Source organism: Dryas octopetala, chromosome 5, assembly GCF_963921425.1.
Source record: "Dryas octopetala chromosome 5, drDryOcto1.1, whole genome shotgun sequence".
NCBI lineage: Eukaryota > Viridiplantae > Streptophyta > Magnoliopsida > Rosales > Rosaceae > Dryas > Dryas octopetala.
The window spans coordinates 22,540,615-22,559,764 of record NC_141370.1 but is presented as its reverse complement, the minus strand read 5'-3'; the positions used below and the strand labels follow the sequence as shown (position 1 = coordinate 22,559,764).

Below are 19,150 nucleotides of genomic sequence, written 5' to 3'. Positions count from 1 at the left end.
TAGACGACAGAATAGGCAGTGCAAAAGAAGAAGATAAGTTTTTAAAAAGACTGATTCAACGAGATATGCCTTATGTGCTTCTTTGGTTTTCTACTAGTAAGATCTGGCTTTTGGTTTGAAGATTGAATTAGTGGTCAACATGTGCTTGAACGACGACATTTCAAGAAGCAACTTCCTATGGTATGGGATGCTCCCCTATTGATGAATCAAATCACTCAAGAAAAAAATAAAAATTTTTTTTTCAAAAGAAGGACAGTGGGTTGCCAAGGCCCGAAGCAGTTGTTGATCTCATTTTTCCAAATGAAAAGTACATAGAGCATTGGTTGCCCAATTCAAAGAGCCAACATTGAGCCACAATGAAAAGCCAAATGATTGTTTTAGAATGGTCCCGAGTCACCCTGGACTTAAAAAAAAAATAATTTGACTTTGCGGAAGATAATTCAACAAAGTCAAATTTTCGGTTGGTTTCGAATAAAGATCAGTTAGTAAACAACCTAGTCTTATAATTTCAATACTAAGAAGCTAATCAAATAAAGAAGCTTTCAGGTTACATCCAGTGATTTGCCACGTCAGCACATAATAGGAAATAAGAACTAACAGAGGTATTTTAGAGCCAACGTTAGTTATTTAAGGCAGCTTAAACTCAACTTTTGAATATGAGGTATCAACTTGTAAGACACCCCAAAATTGAGGTAGTCTTTGCAATTTTCCCTTTTATGTTTAAAGGTGTGGTGGGTGGAAAATGGAGATGGTGGGGAAGTTGCAAAGAATGGAAAATAAAAAGGATGTCGGTGGGGGTGTTGTTGGGCTTTTAAAAATAAATAAATTATATTTTATTTATTTTAATGGTTTTATTATTTTTATCTAGGTGGTCATTTTTAAAAGTCACGTCAAAGTTTAGTGGTGGGGTATATGTGTGCCATGTAGGTAGATAACAAAATTTTTGACGAAAAATACAACAGAGGTGTGAAATTGACAAATAATAAAAGTTGAGATACGTTTGTACAACTTTTTAATGTTGAGGTAATTATTTATAAACATGGATTAAGATACCTACGTCTAATTTGTTCTTTTGATTTTTATTTTCAAATACTCATTGCCGACTAAATCTTGTGGAACGCACATCAGCACTTCATAGAGTTAGCGATACCCTCCTTGTGTGTAAGGCGACTTTCCACAGGTGGCGGATTAGAAGCCTACCTGGCTATCTCTATTATCTCAAGTCTCAACTGAAGCAAGAATCCGAAATCGAAGGCCCTATCTCTCTCGCATAGCAATGGCGGCCATAAGCTCTCTTGTGGGAAGCGTGCCCCAAACCCGTCCGTCGTGGAAAAAAAGCAGAGATGACAGTTATTCGAAAAGCCGGGTGAATTCGGTGGTCTGTATTCGTGGTGGTCGTGCCCCTTTGAGCCCTTTACGTATTAATCGTCTATCCTTATTTTCTCCGACCAGGTATTTGCTTGTTTCTTTCAAATTCCATCTCAGGGTTTCTTAGCTCTTTGCTCCTCTTATATTATTCCCAAATCGTTGTATTCCTAATTCTGCTATCCCTTGAATAACTAGGCAAGGAATTACATACACTTGTAATGATTGCAATGGCAAAATTCACTGAAAAACTACAATAGTTGAGCTATAATTTGACATTAAATACAACAAATCTCTCATCATTTTGAACACTGTAGCACCACCCTTCAAAGATTAAAAAGACAGGAAAATTTAAAACAGGAAAGAAGTTACTGCCTTGGTACTATTAGGCATAGACTCAGAGTAAACAAGATTGCTAATGCCCGTCAAATATATAGAAGAATAGAAACCGGGATGACAATTTTTGACACGACATGTGATATTAGTGGGTTCGCATTGAGCATAATTGTGTTCATGTCGAAATAGTGTTGACCATTCAACAAGATTAATAAACTGGGCGTGCTTCAATTCAACCCGCTTAACCTGAAGATAGCATGAATTGACAATTTGACATATTTCATAATCCTGTTGTGTTGACCAGTATATTTCATACCAATTTAACATGTTTAATAATGGAGTGGTGTTGACCTGAAAATTTTCATTGGTTAATTTTGAATATATAGCTATTGTATTAAGATGTACCTCTATATTATGTAGCTATACATTTTCAATGCCCTCTATATTATTCATTGGATGTAAATGATAATTTTCATTTGATTTTTGACATTTTCTTGTGAATGAAAGGCGTCTGCTTGAAGTTGGTGCTGGTAGATCAGGTTTACATAGAAAGAAAAGTAATACTTGGGAACAATGTATCTCCACGCTTGGAGAGCCGGTGACCAAAGCACTTTTTTGCGGGAAGTATAACTGCATTTCTAGCTCTTTTTGCCAAAGCAGAATTCGGCATCGCCTCAGAACATCTACACCAAGTGTCTTTCCTGACAAAACATCTTTTTGTTTATCCAAGCCTAAACTTGACAATGCTTTTGTAAGTAGGGCACCCCAAATTTCCCTCTGTTTGATGCACCATCTGACATTTATACTCAATCTTACATCATTTGTCCTGTTGTATTTGTGCATGTTTATAACTTGTGATACTAGCCAGGTCGAAAAGTATTAATATTAATATTAATGAGAAAAAAATTATTATTTCAACAATTTGGCATGGATTATACTTTTATTTCTCTCCTTCTGGGCCCTAGATATGTTCATTATAGAATTGATGGAAAATGATTGAAAATGTACCCTGCAATCTGTACTTTGTACAATTTTTGAGTTAATAAACTTTTGTTTCTCTTCGGGAGAAAAAATTTACCCTGCTGCTTCAGCTCAAAACAGCATTCTTTCTCTTCAGCATGATTGATATTGTACACACTATTTGGTATTTATCAATGAAACTTAAAACTGTTTCACACCATGTGGTATTTATCAATGACTCTTAAAGAAAATTACTGATACAATTTTATGGGAATGTTGGACTGCTTTGTATTTGTACAATATTCATTGTTACGATACACCATTTGGGTTGTGGTGTAGGTGGTGTAGGGAGGTGGCTTTTGATGTATTTGGGATTGCTGTTTGGAGGAAATATAAGGGCAAGTAGCTTCTAGGATGCAGTAGTGGTGAAAGTGGAGAAGAGAATAGAAAGTTGGAAGAAAGCCTTTTTGTCAAGGGGAGGTAGACTAACACTAATTCAATCATTTTTAAGTAGCTTGCCAATTATCATCTCTCACCCTTCAGGATTGCAAGCAGTGTGGCCAAAAGTTTAGAGAGTTTGATGAAAAGTTTTTAATGGGAAGGAGTGGCAAAAGGGAAGAAGAAAGGTCATTTGGTTAAATGGGATGTGGTGTCACAAGTCAAGGACAAAGGGTGTTTAGAGGTGGGGAATTCAGTGGAGAGAAATGAGGTGTTACTTGGGAAATGGTTGTGGAGATTCTTGGAGGAGAGGTATTCCCTTTGGTTTGCTGTCATTAGAAGTAAATATGGGCTGCATGAGAATGATTCGGATACCAATTTTGTGATAAAGGGCTCAAGTCAATGACCATGAAAAGGCATCTTTCAAGGTAACAATTATCTCTCTTCTTGTTGTCGTTTGGAGGTGGGAAATGGGGAAATGGTGACTATTTGGGAAGAATGTTGGGCTGAGGAAACAGCTTTCTCTTAATCTTTCCTCGTATGTTCAGATTGTCACAATTCCATAATCTTTCCATTACAAGGTTGTGTGCAGATGCTCTTTCTTATCTTTTGACTTGGAATTTCGGGTTTCATAGGAATCTAAATGATCAGGAAGTTGGGAGTTACTTCATTATTATCTCAATTAGAGAATGTAAGCTGTTTCCTTCTAGGCAGAATAGGAGGTTGTGGAAGTTGGAGTCGTCTGGGGTTTTTTCTTGTTTACCCTACTCAAAGCAGCTGATGGGCAATCCTTCCCTTTGCCCTTTTATTCCCTCTTGTGTAATTTGGAAGGCTAAGGTACCTCTTCAGCTATGGGTTTAGTATGGATTATTGGTCATGGAAGAGTTATGCATGTGTCATGATTCAGAGGAGAAGAGCTTCTGTTTGTCTCTCTCCCCACTTGGTGTGTTTTGTTTAAACAGGGTGCTGAAAGTGCGAATCATCTGTTTCTTCATTGCCTGGTTGCATCATTCTTATGGCTAAGACTGTTCAGGGAAGCTAATCTGAGTTGGGTCATTCCATAGTCTTGTGTTGCATTATTTGTGAGAGTCATAAGTTTTTTGTAGGGCGGAAGAGGGATGTGGTTCCAGGGGGATGTGTTGTACTGGCTATTTTGTGGGTTATTTGAGTGGAATGAGATAGAAGGGTATTTGATGATGTTAGGGGTGAGGAAAAGGAATATTTGTGGGAGAGGGTTCAGTTTTGGGAATCCTTATGGACTTCTTTATCTTCATAATTTAGGGGCAGTTTTTTTTCTTTGTTTTCGGATTGGAAGGCTGCTCTCTCTTAGAGTTTGGAATGTTGTCTTTGATGCATCTTTTGTTTTGTGCTTATTGTTATTAGGTGCTGTTTGGAGGATATTTATTTAGTGCAATGGACATCTTGTCCTCTGTGTTTCATGGCGAAAAAAAATACAGATATTGATGCACTTTTGATGGTTTTAATAGGAAACATTCTGACGTACCTGTTATTAATGCTCAAACTTCCAAGACAATTTCATTCTGATTTATTGTGGTCCATATAATTTTTAGGTGAAGCATGTTCATGTTCCATATGCAACCTTGGGACCAGATGAGCCACATGCAGCAAGTACAGCCTGGTCAGATGGTATTCTTGAGAAACAGGATCTGGATTTATTATATCCGGGAGTAGAACAAACAGAGTTAGAGGGCTTTTTAAGTTCTGAACTTCCATCTCATCCAAAGTTGTATCGAGGACAACTGAAAAATGGGTTGCGCTATCTGATTTTACCAAATAAAGTTCCACCAAACAGGTTTAGCCTCTCCACAGGACCGCATCTAATTGGCTTATGCTTTTCTGGTTATGTAGAAAGATAGGGTAAATCCTATGTGATAATAGAAAAATCCGGGTTTCATATCCAGTTTATTTTTAAAAAATTTCATACCTGCTCTCTTACAAATAGAGCACATCTGTTGGAGTTTTAGGTTTGAAGCACACATGGAAGTTCACGTAGGATCAATCGATGAGGAAGACGATGAACAAGGAATCGCACATATGATTGAACATGTTGCTTTCCTTGGAAGTAAGAAACGCGAGAAACTTCTGGGGACAGGGGCTCGATCAAATGCTTACACTGATTTCCATCATACAGTGTTTCACATCCATTCTCCCATTAGTACAAAGGTATTCCCCTTTTTCATAAACCAGCATTCAGGATTTCATTTTTTGCCATTTTTATTAATTTTTTATTTTATCTATGTCAATACCCGAGCAAACTAACAGAATTGGTATTGATTGTTCTAGTTTTGATATATGTCAAACAGAATGCATTAAGATTAATGATCTGAGAAAGAATACATACATTTCCCCCCTCAAAACCTGATGATGTTTTTGCAAAAATAGAAAACTATAAATACAATTTGCACTGTAAACTAATTTGTATATTGTTTTAAAACCTAGGTCTTATACATGTATTGATGATAATATCTTGCTTTTCAGGATTCTGATGGAGATCTACTTCCATATGTACTGGATGCTTTGAATGAGGTATGGATGATTGATTTTTCTATATGAGCTTAGATGCATGCCTGGGTGCAGTAGATATAATACATGATTAGTATGTTGTTTGTATGTCAAAAATTTGACCCCTTTTATTTTTTTCTTTCATTGTTTTGGTCAAACCCCTTTATCTTTTCAGAACACATTTCTATAATCATCTGTTTGACAAAAAAAAAAAAACCCGGAAGTTGGTTGTTTTGACATCTCATCTACTTTTGCTTCATTAATGTGTACAGATCGCTTTTCACCCGAAATTTCTTTCTTCTCGTGTTGAAAAAGAACGGCGTGCTATACTTTCAGAATTACAGATGATGAATACTATAGATTATCGCGTTGACTGCCAGGTTGGGACTGAGTAGTTTTATTATTTTTTAGCTAGTTATATATTATTATTCCTCATCATTATCTCAACTTTTACATATTTTGATTTTGAGTGCAGTTATTACAACATCTGCATTCTGAAAACAAGCTGAGCAAAAGGTTCCCAATTGGATTAGAGGAGCAGATTAAGAAGTGGGATGTAGATAAAATAAGGAAATTCCATGAGCGTTGGTACTTCCCCGCAAATGCAACCTTATACATTGTTGGGGATATTGATAACATCTCAAAAACAATTTACCAAATTGAAGTATGCAAGAATTCAATTATTGAATCTTTTTTTTTTTTTTTTTCATGTGTCTAGATTAGCAATTTTGGATTCACTTCTATGTATAGACTAAATTTAGTTGCTTTGTTGCAGGCTGTCTTTGGACAAACTGGCCTAGAAAATGAGACAGTTCCTGCACCTACTCCTAGTGCATTTGGTGCAATGGCTAGTTTCCTTGTTCCTAAGCTTTCAGTTGGTTTGACTGGAAGTTTACCTAACGAAAGATCTTCTAATTCGGTGGATCAAGCAAAAATCTTTAAAAAGGAAAGGCACACAGTTCGTCCTCCTGTGAAGCATAATTGGTCACTCCCTGGAAATAGCACGAATTTGAAGCCTCCACAGATTTTTCAGCATGAATTGATTCAAAATTTATCATTCAATATGTTCTGCAAGGTATAATTGGTTTTGGAGAGTTTCTTCTAATTATCTGCTAAGTTGCATTTCTATTGGACTTTTATGAATATTTTTTGTTCGATAATCCTAGTAGTTTGGTTATTGTTTTTTATTCATATAGATTTAGTTACCTCTCTCTCTCTCTCTCTCTCTCTATTTCTATGCTAAGTTGCATTTCTATTGGACTATTATGAATATTTTCAGTTCAATAAATCCTTAGTAGTTTAGTTATTGTTTTGTATTGATATAAAAATGGTTACCCCTCTCTCTCTCTCTCTCTTGCTCTCTCTAAATATTTTTGTGAACTACTGCAGATTCCTGTGAGCAGGGTTCGAACTTATGGTGACTTGCGAAATGTTCTAATGAAGAGAATATTTCTCTCTGCTCTGCATTTCCGGATTAATACAAGATACAAGGTGCACTTTCAGTGTTACGTGCACAATTTCCAGTGTCCACCATGAAAAAAAAATGGCTACTTTTCCTTACTAACATGTTATCTTTTGTTTTTTTAATTGGAAACAAACTTTTATTAATATGAACAGTGTGGTACAATATCCACTAAGCTTAAAAGGCAAGAACTTAGCAAATAACTATACAAGCTGTATATCAAATACAGCAATTACACAAAGTAGAAGAAACTAATAAACAGCTGCATTCCAATCTAAAAGTAATGCAGAAAAAGAGATATCCCTAACTGCTGAAGGAACTGAAGCCCATAATGATGCCCAAAAACGACCCTCCCCCATAGAAGGAACACAAGCTTTGCCTGTTTTATTGCTTGTGTTTTGCTCTCTCTTTTTTTTCATAAGAAACACAGGCTTTATTAATGAAAAAAAGGAGAAAGATTATAAAATACGAGAAGCCATCAAAAGCAAGGTACACCCTCAAAGCAAAATCAAAGTCAATTGTTTCTTTCCAACGAACAATCCACAAAAGAGCCAAGCTCGCACACCACTAAAGTTGTTCGTGACGCTATTATATGTTGTGCAAGTATGAAAATATATATGGGTTTTGCTCATGGAGAGAATTAAGCCTGCAGCAAACTAGGGATGTTGAACTTTCTTTACCCAATGCCTGAGGTTATAAGTCATGAGTGATGGTCATATTATCTTGTTTTCTTGCAATTTTGTCTGAAATTCTTATTGATAATGCATTGTGTCTCTAGTCCCTTTTGAGTGCTAAATAATCAGTAACATCTATTTGTTTTTAAGTTCTATGACATTGTTGAAGTCTCAAATCGGATATTTGGATCATCCAATCATGCTAGTACTAAAGCTTGGGATGTAGAAGCCAGAAGAAAATAGAAGAGAGAAAGAGAGGGAGAGAAGATCAAGAAAGAGGGACACAAGGCAACTTTATGTTTTCTTTCTCAATTTAATGTGAAAACTCTCCAATCCAATAATAATAAGGCCTTTTTGTAGGCAATCCCTGCATAGTAAAATAATGCAATAACATAGTAATTAAACGCCTAAGTTATTGTATATAAAAACTAATAATAATAATTAAATCTCTAAATAAAATTCTTAAAATAAGTCTAAATAACATAGGGAATGCACCTACACCTCTAAAAAACAAATTTCCTTGCATACATCATCAGCTGGTTGATCAGAAATGCTTATATTTGTATACCTGAAATCCTGTTATGTACTTTTTGTATGTATTTTTTTGAAAAAACATGCATCCCTTTATAAGTTAGCTAATTTTTCAAAAATTACAGAGCTCAAATCCACCATTCACTTCAATTGAATTGGATCATAGTGACTCCGGAAGGGAAGGATGCACCGTTACTACTCTTACGGTGACTGCCGAACCTAAGAATTGGCAAAGTGCAATAAGAGTTGCTGTTCAAGAGGTTTGCATTTCTGTCTTGCACTCTGAAAGGGAAGCTTGTTCTTGGGTTTCTGAGTGTAGTTTGCATGTTGTCAGTTTATTTGTTTGTACTGCTGTCTAGAGTCTAGATGGTCAATCCTTCTTGTCCCCAACTGGACATTATTTTGTAACTTCAATAAAATCGTTTTTTCTTATAAAAAGTGATGCCATTATGCAAGTTTTGTTTAATGAACTCAGTTTTGGCTTCATTTAGCTCTCTAAACTAAATGTTTAGGGAGATAAATCATTTTGTTGAACTCTTATATATATTTTCGTGTACTTCCATTAGTTGGCACACATGAATTAATGAACAATATTTTATAAGTTATGAAATTAAACATGATGATTGCGATGTCTTGCTTTGTTGGAACTGCACTTTTTTGTACCTTTCCTGCTCAATCTTTGAAAGAACAAACTTTGCAGCTGGCTCAATCCCATTGAATTTCCGGTTTATGATCCAATTTTCCAGCATTTATTTTTCTTACCGATATGTTATGCATCCCTTATGTTATATATTTTCTTTGGTACAGGTTAGAAGGCTCAAAGAATTTGGTGTTACTAAGGGTGAATTAACTCGCTACATGGATGCTTTATTAAAAGATAGTGAACATCTGGCAGCTATGATTGATAATGTATCTTCTGTTGATAATTTGGATTTTATAATGGAGAGTGATGCGCTGGGCCATACCGTAATGGATCAGAGACAAGGACACGATAGTTTGGTTGCTGTTGCTGGAACAGTTACTCTCGAAGAGGTAATGAGAATCATTTCTTAGTCTCACTTGATACTGTGAATTTAATTAAAGCTTCTGAATGAATCGTTAAAAACACATATAAACACAAATCGAACAGCAGTATTCTACTTGGCAGTACTTCTTGTTATATCGTATGTTCATATGCTTATCAATGTTGCCTAGAGCATGGTTCACTCTGGCACGTGTTACAAGTAGGCTTAGTTATAGTTAGTTCGCCATTTTGGATAGCAGGACACATTAGAATACTTAGGGTCAGTTTGGTACAATACTTTTATTTTTAACGACATATGTAAAGGAGAGATTTAGTGATATGTGTCAAATGTATAATTTATATAGTATATGTTAAAAATAATATAGATAAACTTTTTGTGTGCTTTTCTTGGTTAAGAACTTATAATGTATTTACTTAATCCTTTGTTGATGTAAACGATGTATTTTGGTTAATCATAAATAAACAAGTAAAGGATAGAATTGGGGATGTCAGTTAGGTGATCCAAAGCACACATGAATCATGTTTTGGGTGATGTGATCTGTATTGTAGTATGTAGGAGGTTAGGGGGTGTAGTGATCCCAGTAACTTAAGCTTCATTCCTTAAACATGCATTCAAAATTTGAAATGATTTTGCTGGGGTCGATGGTTTTCTATTCTTTAATATAGTTACATATTTACCTGTCAAAAGTTTAGGCAAAAAAATTAAGTTGATATTGTTGAGGAAATGCTGTTGCACTGAGATTGATGAACTAAAATTAGTTTAATCGTTTGTTGTGTAGGTGAACTCTATTGGTTCTAAGGTGTTGGAATTTGTTTCTGATTTTGGAAAACCTAGTGCACCCCTTCCTGCAGCAATTGTTGCTTGTGTTCCAAAGAAAGTGCATGTTGATGGAAAGGGTGAAACTGAGTTCACCCTTTACCCTAATGAGATTACAGCTGCTATGAAAGCTGGATTGGAGGAACCCATTGAAGCTGAGCCAGAGGTTTCTTTCCTAATAAACACGGCTTGCTCACTTTTTTACTTCCATTTGTAAAAATATCTATGCAAAATTCTTCTGTCAAATTTGACTTTATGGCTGATTCATTTTCTCTCCTATTTGCGCAGCTTGAGGTGCCAAAAGAATTGATATCTTCGTCACAGTTACAGGAATTAAGGCAGGAGTGCGTGCCATCCTTCATTCCCTTTAGTCCTGAAACAAATGTGACAAAAGTTTATGACAAGGAAACAGGGATCACTCAATGTCGTCTTTCAAATGGAATTCCTGTAAATTACAAGGTATCTCTTGCTTATGTTTCTATGGTAATGGGATCCTTTGACACGTAATCAAGTTTTGGTACTTTTTTCTTTTTCTTAAGTCAGTCATTTTACTTGTGAGTCCACGCCAATGGTACAGTACAAAGCAAATTACAACACAAATTTCTTCGAATCTACAAATTGAAATCGGGGACTAAATTTAGATTATAACATAGATGCTCTCCAATCTGATAAAATAGCAGAAAAAGAAATGCCCCTAAATTCTGAAGAAACCGAAGCCCAAAGAGAAGACCTGAATCTGACTTTGTCCACTCTCCATTGTCATGTATTGTTTTTGTGCATAGCAATAAAGTTTTGTTTCCTCTCCCAAAAAAAAAAAAAAACTTGTCAGTCATGTACTTTTTTCTATCTCTCTTCTATTAAATAATTTTTCACTTCTCATCATTGTGCTATGTAAGAAGATTGAAATATGGAGATCTGTGAAAGAGTGAGTGCAGCTTAAATTCTTAATCACAACATGCATTATTGTAGATGATTATTTAGTGTTGAAGTGTAATCTCAGTTGATATCGATCATTACTTCGAAACATAAGATGTCATTGGCCTGCACCTATAGTTTCTCTCGTTTTTATGGTTATTTTCTTTCACCATTATTGATGGGAAGATGCGCATGAGTAATAGACTGTAACATTATTGTAGATGACTAACAGTGTTGAAGAGTCATCACAGTTGATATCAATCAATACTTTGAAACATAGGATGTTGTTAGCTTACACCTGTAGTTTCTTTCATTTTTGTGATCATTTTCTTTAACCATTATTGATGGGAATATGTGCATGAGTAATGGGCTGTTACCAACTGACCACATATATCTTTGTTCAATCGCAGATTTCAAAAAGTGAGGCTCGGGGAGGTGTAATGCGGCTTATTGTTGGCGGTGGACGAGCAGCAGAAAGTTCTGAGTCAAGAGGTTCTGTTGTTGTAGGTGTACGGACTCTTAGCGAGGGAGGTCGTGTTGGCAACTTTTCAAGGGAGCAGGTATCTCAATTCCTCTCTCTCTTTCTCTCTCTCCCCCCTCTCAACTTTTACAAATATTAGGTGCATGGAATTTTTTTTTTATATATTGCTGTTTTTTCTGCATAGTAGATTCTTTCCTCTTGAATAATTCATTAATTATACGTTTGAGTCGGATGTTGGTTAAGTAAATTAGGAATCATAAAGGGTCATTACGTAAATTAGTTTTCAGAACTCACCAGTAATCTTTGAAAGATCAAATAGCTGGCTAGAGAGACTGAGAGAGAGAAATAAGGTATCTGTATTGCTTTCTCTCTCTCTCTCCCTCCCTCCCCCCCTCTCGCTAAAGGTTTGCATATATTAGATGCATGTAAGATTTTTTTTTAATATTGCTAAATTATTTCTGCATAGGAGATTCTTTCCTCTTGGATAATTCATAATTATATCTGTATGTTTGTTAAGTAAATTAGGTATCATAAATTCATCATGTACATTAGCTTTCACAACTCACAAGTAATCTTTGGAAATGCAAATAGCTGACCTATTAATTGTGAGTCATTTTCTGTGTTTTCCATACTATCTGGCAATAAATTTTTCAATAATTTGCAAGTTGTGTATTCAAAAAATATCTAGAAAATAACTGAGCACTACATGTTTGCTATTTTGTTTCTTATAGCTATAACTCTTTTGCCCCCTCTCGGAAATGACATTCAATTATAAAGTGGGACTATGTTGTGTACTTGCAATATTTTTATGTGACAGCAGTTGTTGATCAATAAGAAGAGATCCATAATCATATACAGACTATTAAATATGGTATCTGTAATTTTTTTTAATATTAGGAGCACTTTACTCTTTTCATTATAATATCTCCACTTCCCTCATTTTGCTGATATTATGTCTCATGTGTGTGTATTGTTGTTCTCAGGTAGAACTGTTCTGTGTGAATCACCTGATTAATTGCTCTTTGGAGTCCACCGAGGAGTTTATTTCTATGGAATTCCGTTTCACTTTAAGAGATAATGGGATGCGTGCGGCGTTCCAGTTGCTTCATATGGTACTTGAGGTAACCCCATTGTGACTTGTGATCTATGTACTGGTTTGTGGATGTTGTTGGGCATTTCTTGTCATGGTGTTGTTCACATGTTTTGGACACAATGTGTTGTAGTTTCTGTTTCCTAGGGGGCATAGCAGATGCATGCTTTAGAATAGATGAATTTATAATGTATGCTGGACGATATTGCTTGCTGACTTGCAGCGTAGTGTCTGGCTGGATGATGCATTTGATAGAGCAAGGCAATTGTATTTGTCATATTACCGGTCCATTCCCAAAAGCTTGGAGCGCTCAACTGCTCACAAACTCATGTTAGCAATGTTGGACGGAGATGAGCGGTTTGTAGAGCCTACACCAAAGTCATTGCAAAATTTGACATTGCAATCTGTAAAGGATGCAGTGATGAACCAATTTGTAGGCAATAACATGGAGGTGTGTAATTTTTTACCTGGTGATTTTTTTGTGCGAGTCTGAACATAACATAAATACAACATTTCTCATTATCCAAGGCTGCATGTGCTTATTTTTTAGGTAAGTATTGTCGGGGACTTCTCGCATGAGGATATTGAGTCTTGTATTCTTGATTACCTGGGAACTGTAAGATCGACAAGAAATTATGAGGGGGAGCATAAGTATAATCCGGTTGTGTTTCGATCATCTCCTTCTGATTTGCAGTCTCAGCAAGTGCGTATACTTGCATTTATTGAAATTTGGATGGCAGAATGTCTGTAATGCTTTGAATTGTGCTCATTGTTTATTTCCTTTTAAACAGGTATTCTTGAAAGATACAGATGAGAGAGCATGTGCATATATTGCAGGCCCTGCACCAAACCGTTGGGGTTTTACTGTCGATGGTAAAGACCTGTTTGAGTCAATTTGTGATGTTTCAACTAATGATGGTGAGTTGTATCAAATCTGGATTTAGGTATTGGATTTGCATCTTATTGAGATGTAGTTACTTATGTGTTGTAGCTGGTAATTGATTATGCAGATGCACAACAGATATCTGAGGAGCTGCTTATGGAGGGTAAGGATATTCAGAAGGATCTGCAAAGAAAACTTCGTGGTCATCCTCTTTTCTTTGGCATCACAATGGGGCTCCTGGCCGAGATTATAAATTCTAGGTAATTTTTTGGCTTAATTATTCCAATTACCTCATGAACATAACTTTTGTCTCACTATGCTCCTTAAACTTCATTTGTCTCACGTCACTCCTTGAACTTCATTCCGTGTTTCAAAAAACCCGTTTCTAATTATGTCAAGTTCTCAATTAGACTTTCTCACAAACTCAGGTTATGGGTCCCAGTTCGTCATTTCCATCTCATTGCCACTAAGAGCATCTCCATTCATTTCCAAATACTTTCCTCCAATTTTAGAATAAGTTTGAGAAAAAAAGTTAAATTTGGGGAGTGGCTATCCAATGCTAAAGTTGAAATTTTCCCCAAGTCTTTTTTTTTTTTTCGTTTGATTTCCAGTCTAAAATGACGGTTGAAGGTTTGGGAAGTCTCATCCATTCAACTTGATTTAGGGAAATTTTTAGGAAAAAGCTCAAATTTGGGGATATTTTAAGGAAGGGTTGGAGCTGTATTGTAAGTCATTTTCCCCCAAATTTAAATTGGGGGAAATATTTAGGGAAGGGCTGGAGATGCTCTAACTAGGACTCATAACTTACCACGTGGGCAAAAAATCTGAAACCCTAATATTTGAAAAAAGTTAAAACAAATTAGAAATTCAATTAAGTAAAAAAATAAAAAACAACAAGCCCCACCTAAAAAACATCAGACCCACCCTCCTCTCCCCTACCTGACCCCTTCCATTCCCTTCCTCACCCCCGGAGACTCATCCCACTGGTAGCCACTCTAAGAGTAGGAGACAGTGGTTGTGTTGGCGAAACACCAAACTCTATGGTGGCATTGGCAACCCAGGTCACCATCAACAAGTTTTGGCAGTGGCAGAGAAAGGCATGTTCAATGGTTTTTCGGAATCAGTTGGCAATACAAACACCAGGGGTTTTAGATCAGCGCTGGTGGTGTCGTACGTCAAAGTCGGGTGGCCGGCCCAATTGGAGCTTATGTAGGACAACTTGGGTCAAAATAATAGTTTTGGGTTATTTCTAATCTTTGGGTTTCATATTTCAATTAGGATTAGTATTGGTTACCCAGTAGGAGGGGTTTCTCTTCTAGGTTTCCCAGTAGGAGGGGTTTCTCTTCTATGTTTCCCAGTAAAAATAGGGTATGAATTAGTTTCCTTTGTTAATTAGGCTTTCCCTTTTATTTTTCCTAGTAAGAGTAGGGTTTGTTGCCTATATAAAGGCATAGTTGCTGTGTTTATCATAATCTTTTAATAAAACTTTGAGACTTTTCTCAATCTAGTGGATTCCAGTGTTCTTGTTTTGGGTTTTGATGCTTGTCTACACCTTGGTTCTAGTTTTTTGATGCATCAAGCTTACTGTTTAAAGCTCCTCCTTGTTTTGCTTTTGTTGGAAGCTCTCAAAACTGTAGAAAGGCTTCTCCTTTCTTGTAAAAGATGAATGTTATATTCTTTTTTCATTTCTGTTCTTGCTGTGAGAGAGAGATGGGCTGTGAGAGAGAGATGGTCTATGAGTAGAAAAAAAAAAAACTGTTTTTCTTTTGTTTTTCCCTGTCGTGAACGAGAGGAAGAATATGAGGGGTATTTTTGGTTTTTGAGGGATATTTTTGTTTTTCCATCCCTGTCGTGGAAAAATTATTGGGTATAACCGATATACCGCTACATGGTGTAACCACTCCACGTGTAAGGGTATTGTTTGACGACATGTTTATATTTATAGGGTATAGTTTTGATAACATCCACTCATATTATAACACATAGATTAGTTATACCATGTGACAGTATATCGGTTATACATAATAATTTCTCCCTATTCTGAAGGAGTGGAAGAATATGAGTAGAAAAAATGGCTTTTCTGGAAGAGGTATTTCCCAATGCTGATCAACATCCGATTAGATTAAGAGGGAAAGGGATGGGGTGAGGAAGTTGCTGCAGGTGGGGGAGGAGTTTGGGTGTTTTTTATTTTTTTAGTTATTTTACTTTTTTGTTTGGCGGAATTTTCAATTTTGTTATAGTTTTTTTAAATATTAGAGTTTTAAACAATTTTTTATTATTGTTTGTCCATATGGCATCCACATGTCTTTTACATAAGTTGGGCCCACGTAGGTACCATGTCAGCACTTTCAATGGATTTCTTAACGGAGTTGACGGAAGTGTGCTAAGTGAGACAAAAAAAAACTTTCAGAGGACAAAGTGAGACAAATGAAGTTTCAAGGGATGTGAGATTTAACCAAGTTACAGGGGGCACTAGTGTAATTAAGTCTAATTTTTTCTGCACATCTGCATAAAGCAAGCCTGTGAAGTTCAATTTTATCTGCAAATGTGTTCATCCTTACCCGTGATCTGCATGCTCTGCAATGAAATGTGTTATTTCTCCATGCTGTGCAATGACTTGTGTTTGTAAGTCTTCCTGTTGTTGGTTTTCTATCATTCATTAAAGTGAAATATTCCATGTGCTTTGCACAGGCTTTTTACAACTGTCAGAGATTCCCTTGGATTGACATATGATGTATCATTCGAGTTGAACCTTTTTGATAGGCTGAATCTTGGATGGTATGTCATATCTGTAACATCGACTCCTGGAAAGGTACGTATTCTGTTTTTGTCTATATATACAAGCAAAGATGTTCTGCCATACCCACACTCTTCACAGGTTTAGGTCTAATAAACATTCAGGTTCACAAAGCTGTTGATGCATGCAAGAATGTCCTTAGAGGTTTGCATAGCAACAAGATTTCTCAAAGGGAGTTGGACAGGGTTAGTTTCTTCTCTTTTCAGGTTTTGTGTTCTAATAAAGGATTTTGTTTTAATTAAGAGGAATTCTCTTGATCTTGTCTCTTATTTATTTATTTATGTCAACATTGTAGGCAAAACGAACCCTTATGATGAGACATGAAGCTGAGATCAAGTCGAATGCCTATTGGCTTGGACTGTTAGCTCACTTGCAAGCTTCTTCTGTTCCAAGGAAGGTAAACTATAAATTTTTTTACCGTAACTTCCCATTCTTTAGAGATTACAGTTGATACTCATGAAAAATAAATAAGTGGATAGAATACAATTTTATTACTGTTTTTAGTGCTTAAATTGTCACTTTGACTTATAATTTCTTAAGGTTTCTGTTCAAAATCAAAATTAATTGTAACCAAAAATCAAAGTAAACACTGTTGTACATCAAGATATTCTGTTTCATAGTGCTGTTTGGTTCAGGACATATCTTGCATCAAAGATCTTACAATTTTGTATGAAGTTGCTGCTATTGAGGACATATACCTTGCGTATGATCAATTGAAAGTTGATGATGATTCTTTATACTCATGCATTGGAATTGCTGGGGCTCAGGCTGGTGACGAAATGGCTGGTGAGGACATAATTTGTACTCCGTTTAAGTGTTGAACTCTTGTCTATCTGCATACTACAGTTGAAACTTTCAAAGAATAGTGAATTATCTTAACCAATCAACAAAGGTTTTTAGATACATGGATTGACTTCAACTAGAGTGGTAATGAGACCTTATAGAAATATGAGGGTTCGTTTGGTATCCTTTCCGATATATATATATTTTTTTTCATCTATGGTTTATACAGATGAAATAAGGAAGAAAATATTTGAAAACTGGTTTTGGAATCCCAAACCGAACGGGGCCTCACCTTTTCTGTATATTTGAAATTTTGAACCAGCTTACTTTGCCTAAGGGTGCATTACCTTTAGTAATGACTACCGAGTCTGCTTTTGCCACATAAGTTATACTTGCTTTCCTTATCTCATGAACCTATACTGTGCTGCTTCTGTAGAAATTGAAGAATCAGATGAAGGCTTTCCTGGAGTTTTCCCTGTTGGGCGTGGTTTAACTACAATGACACGGCCTACAACATGACTTTCACATGTAGTAAAGAGATATGTAGCATTAAGGTATGTCCACAAGCTTGAGGTTTTCATTTTTCGTTTTGATATGGCTGTTTGAGAGTCACTGAAACTTATAAGCAGGCAACTCGGGGAAGCCTGTGAATACATTTTCAAAGTTTCATCTTCTTTTAGTGTTCTCTTAATGACTACGACTATATTTTCTGGATTAAATGCATTTATGTCATGGATCTTATTAAAGATAACTGTTTAACAAAGTGGTCAGAATAATTTGCTGCATATTTAAAAAAAAAAAAAAAAAAAAAAAAAAAAAGGAAAAAGAAGAAGAAAGAATGATTCTCATGTGGTTCTGGTATTTGCAATGAAAAAATTTTAAATGAGCTAATAACTTAGTTTTAGGTATGAATGTATATAATTTTCACAGAGTAGATTGTCAGGACTCTGCGTCGTTTATGGCAATAAATGACACCATGTTCATGAAATTTCTTGACAAAAGAAGGGGAAGACGTAAGGTGCTCATGTGCTTCATGTCTGGGACTGAGAATATTGACTTTGTAGCTTCAGTAGCATGTATATATGACTCACTGAAAATGTAAATGGTTTTTGACCTTGCGTTATGGTGATTAGAGGTGTACTTGACTTTCCACATTTGGAAAACAGGTCTGATTGTCAGAAGGGAGGACCACTTGATTTCAAAGGCCTTGTTACCAAAGTTGTGGCAGAACAAATTATTGTATGGAGCTGTTGTGCACATTACATCTCAGACCATTCAAGGTGAACACCTCAACTGGCTTGATTGACATGCTCCTGCATATTATTTCCATCGGGAGCATTTGGAATCCACTGATGCTGAATGCATTCCTAGTACAACTGAACATTGAAAACTAAAAAGACAGTTATGGTCATCACTGTGTAGTACACTAGTACATAATTGCGGCTAGGTCAAGTAGATTGGGAATTTAGGCCAATTCTTTCATATTGTAAATTCATAAGCCTATTCGTTTTCTGAATTTGCTAACCTCTGCAGTCAACACTCCCTTGACCTTTGTCTGCTACTGTTAACTTGTTTTTGGGTTCCTTTTAAAAAAAAACTAGTTGAAGTGTGGACAGGACATGGGGGTTTGAATCCCCCAGAGGAAGGATGGCCTTAAGCAATCAGGATGTCCCTTGGGGATTATTGTGGTGGCCAATGTATGCTGTAACAGTTTCATATTAGATTTCACAAATCCGAATAGAGATTCATGCTTTGTATTGTACTTGTTTTCAGCTGCGGCCTCAGAGTTTTCTTGAGATACGTCTCCATTTTCAGGAGACTGGTAGAACCCTCTACCTGACTGCAGGATGCAACTAAAGGAATAGAATGAACTGAAGAATAACACGGACGTGTAATATTAAGCAACACATCATTACACAATTAACACCTGCAATTTGCGCAGGTGACTTCTATATAGCAGTCTGCAAGCTATGCTTCCCGCCAATTAAAATTCCCAACTCCCTAACTTCTCTCGCAATACTCATGCTAATTGATCCCAATTAATTTTGATGATCTGTCCACTGCTGAGTGA

At 36.1% G+C, this 19,150-nt stretch overlaps 1 protein-coding gene across 1 annotated transcript; it reads left to right on the top strand.

Moving 5' to 3' along the window:
- Positions 1–1,113: 1,113 nt before the first annotated feature.
- On the top strand, positions 1,114–18,851 carry LOC147285897 (Insulinase (Peptidase family M16) family protein). Its single transcript, XM_086243169.1, is given in 25 exon segments — positions 1,114–1,452; positions 2,209–2,452; positions 4,671–4,912; positions 5,085–5,283; positions 5,599–5,646; positions 5,895–6,002; positions 6,098–6,286; positions 6,398–6,697; positions 7,012–7,113; positions 8,415–8,549; positions 9,097–9,321; positions 10,093–10,296; positions 10,419–10,589; positions 11,456–11,605; positions 12,510–12,647; positions 12,840–13,067; positions 13,167–13,319; positions 13,408–13,534; positions 13,627–13,759; positions 16,191–16,345; positions 16,348–16,481; positions 16,592–16,693; positions 16,932–17,082; positions 17,516–17,633; positions 18,246–18,851. Coding segments are annotated over 24 exon segments (3,897 nt in total). The 5' UTR covers positions 1,114–1,276; the 3' UTR covers positions 17,599–17,633; positions 18,246–18,851.
- Positions 18,852–19,150: the final 299 nt, after the last annotated feature.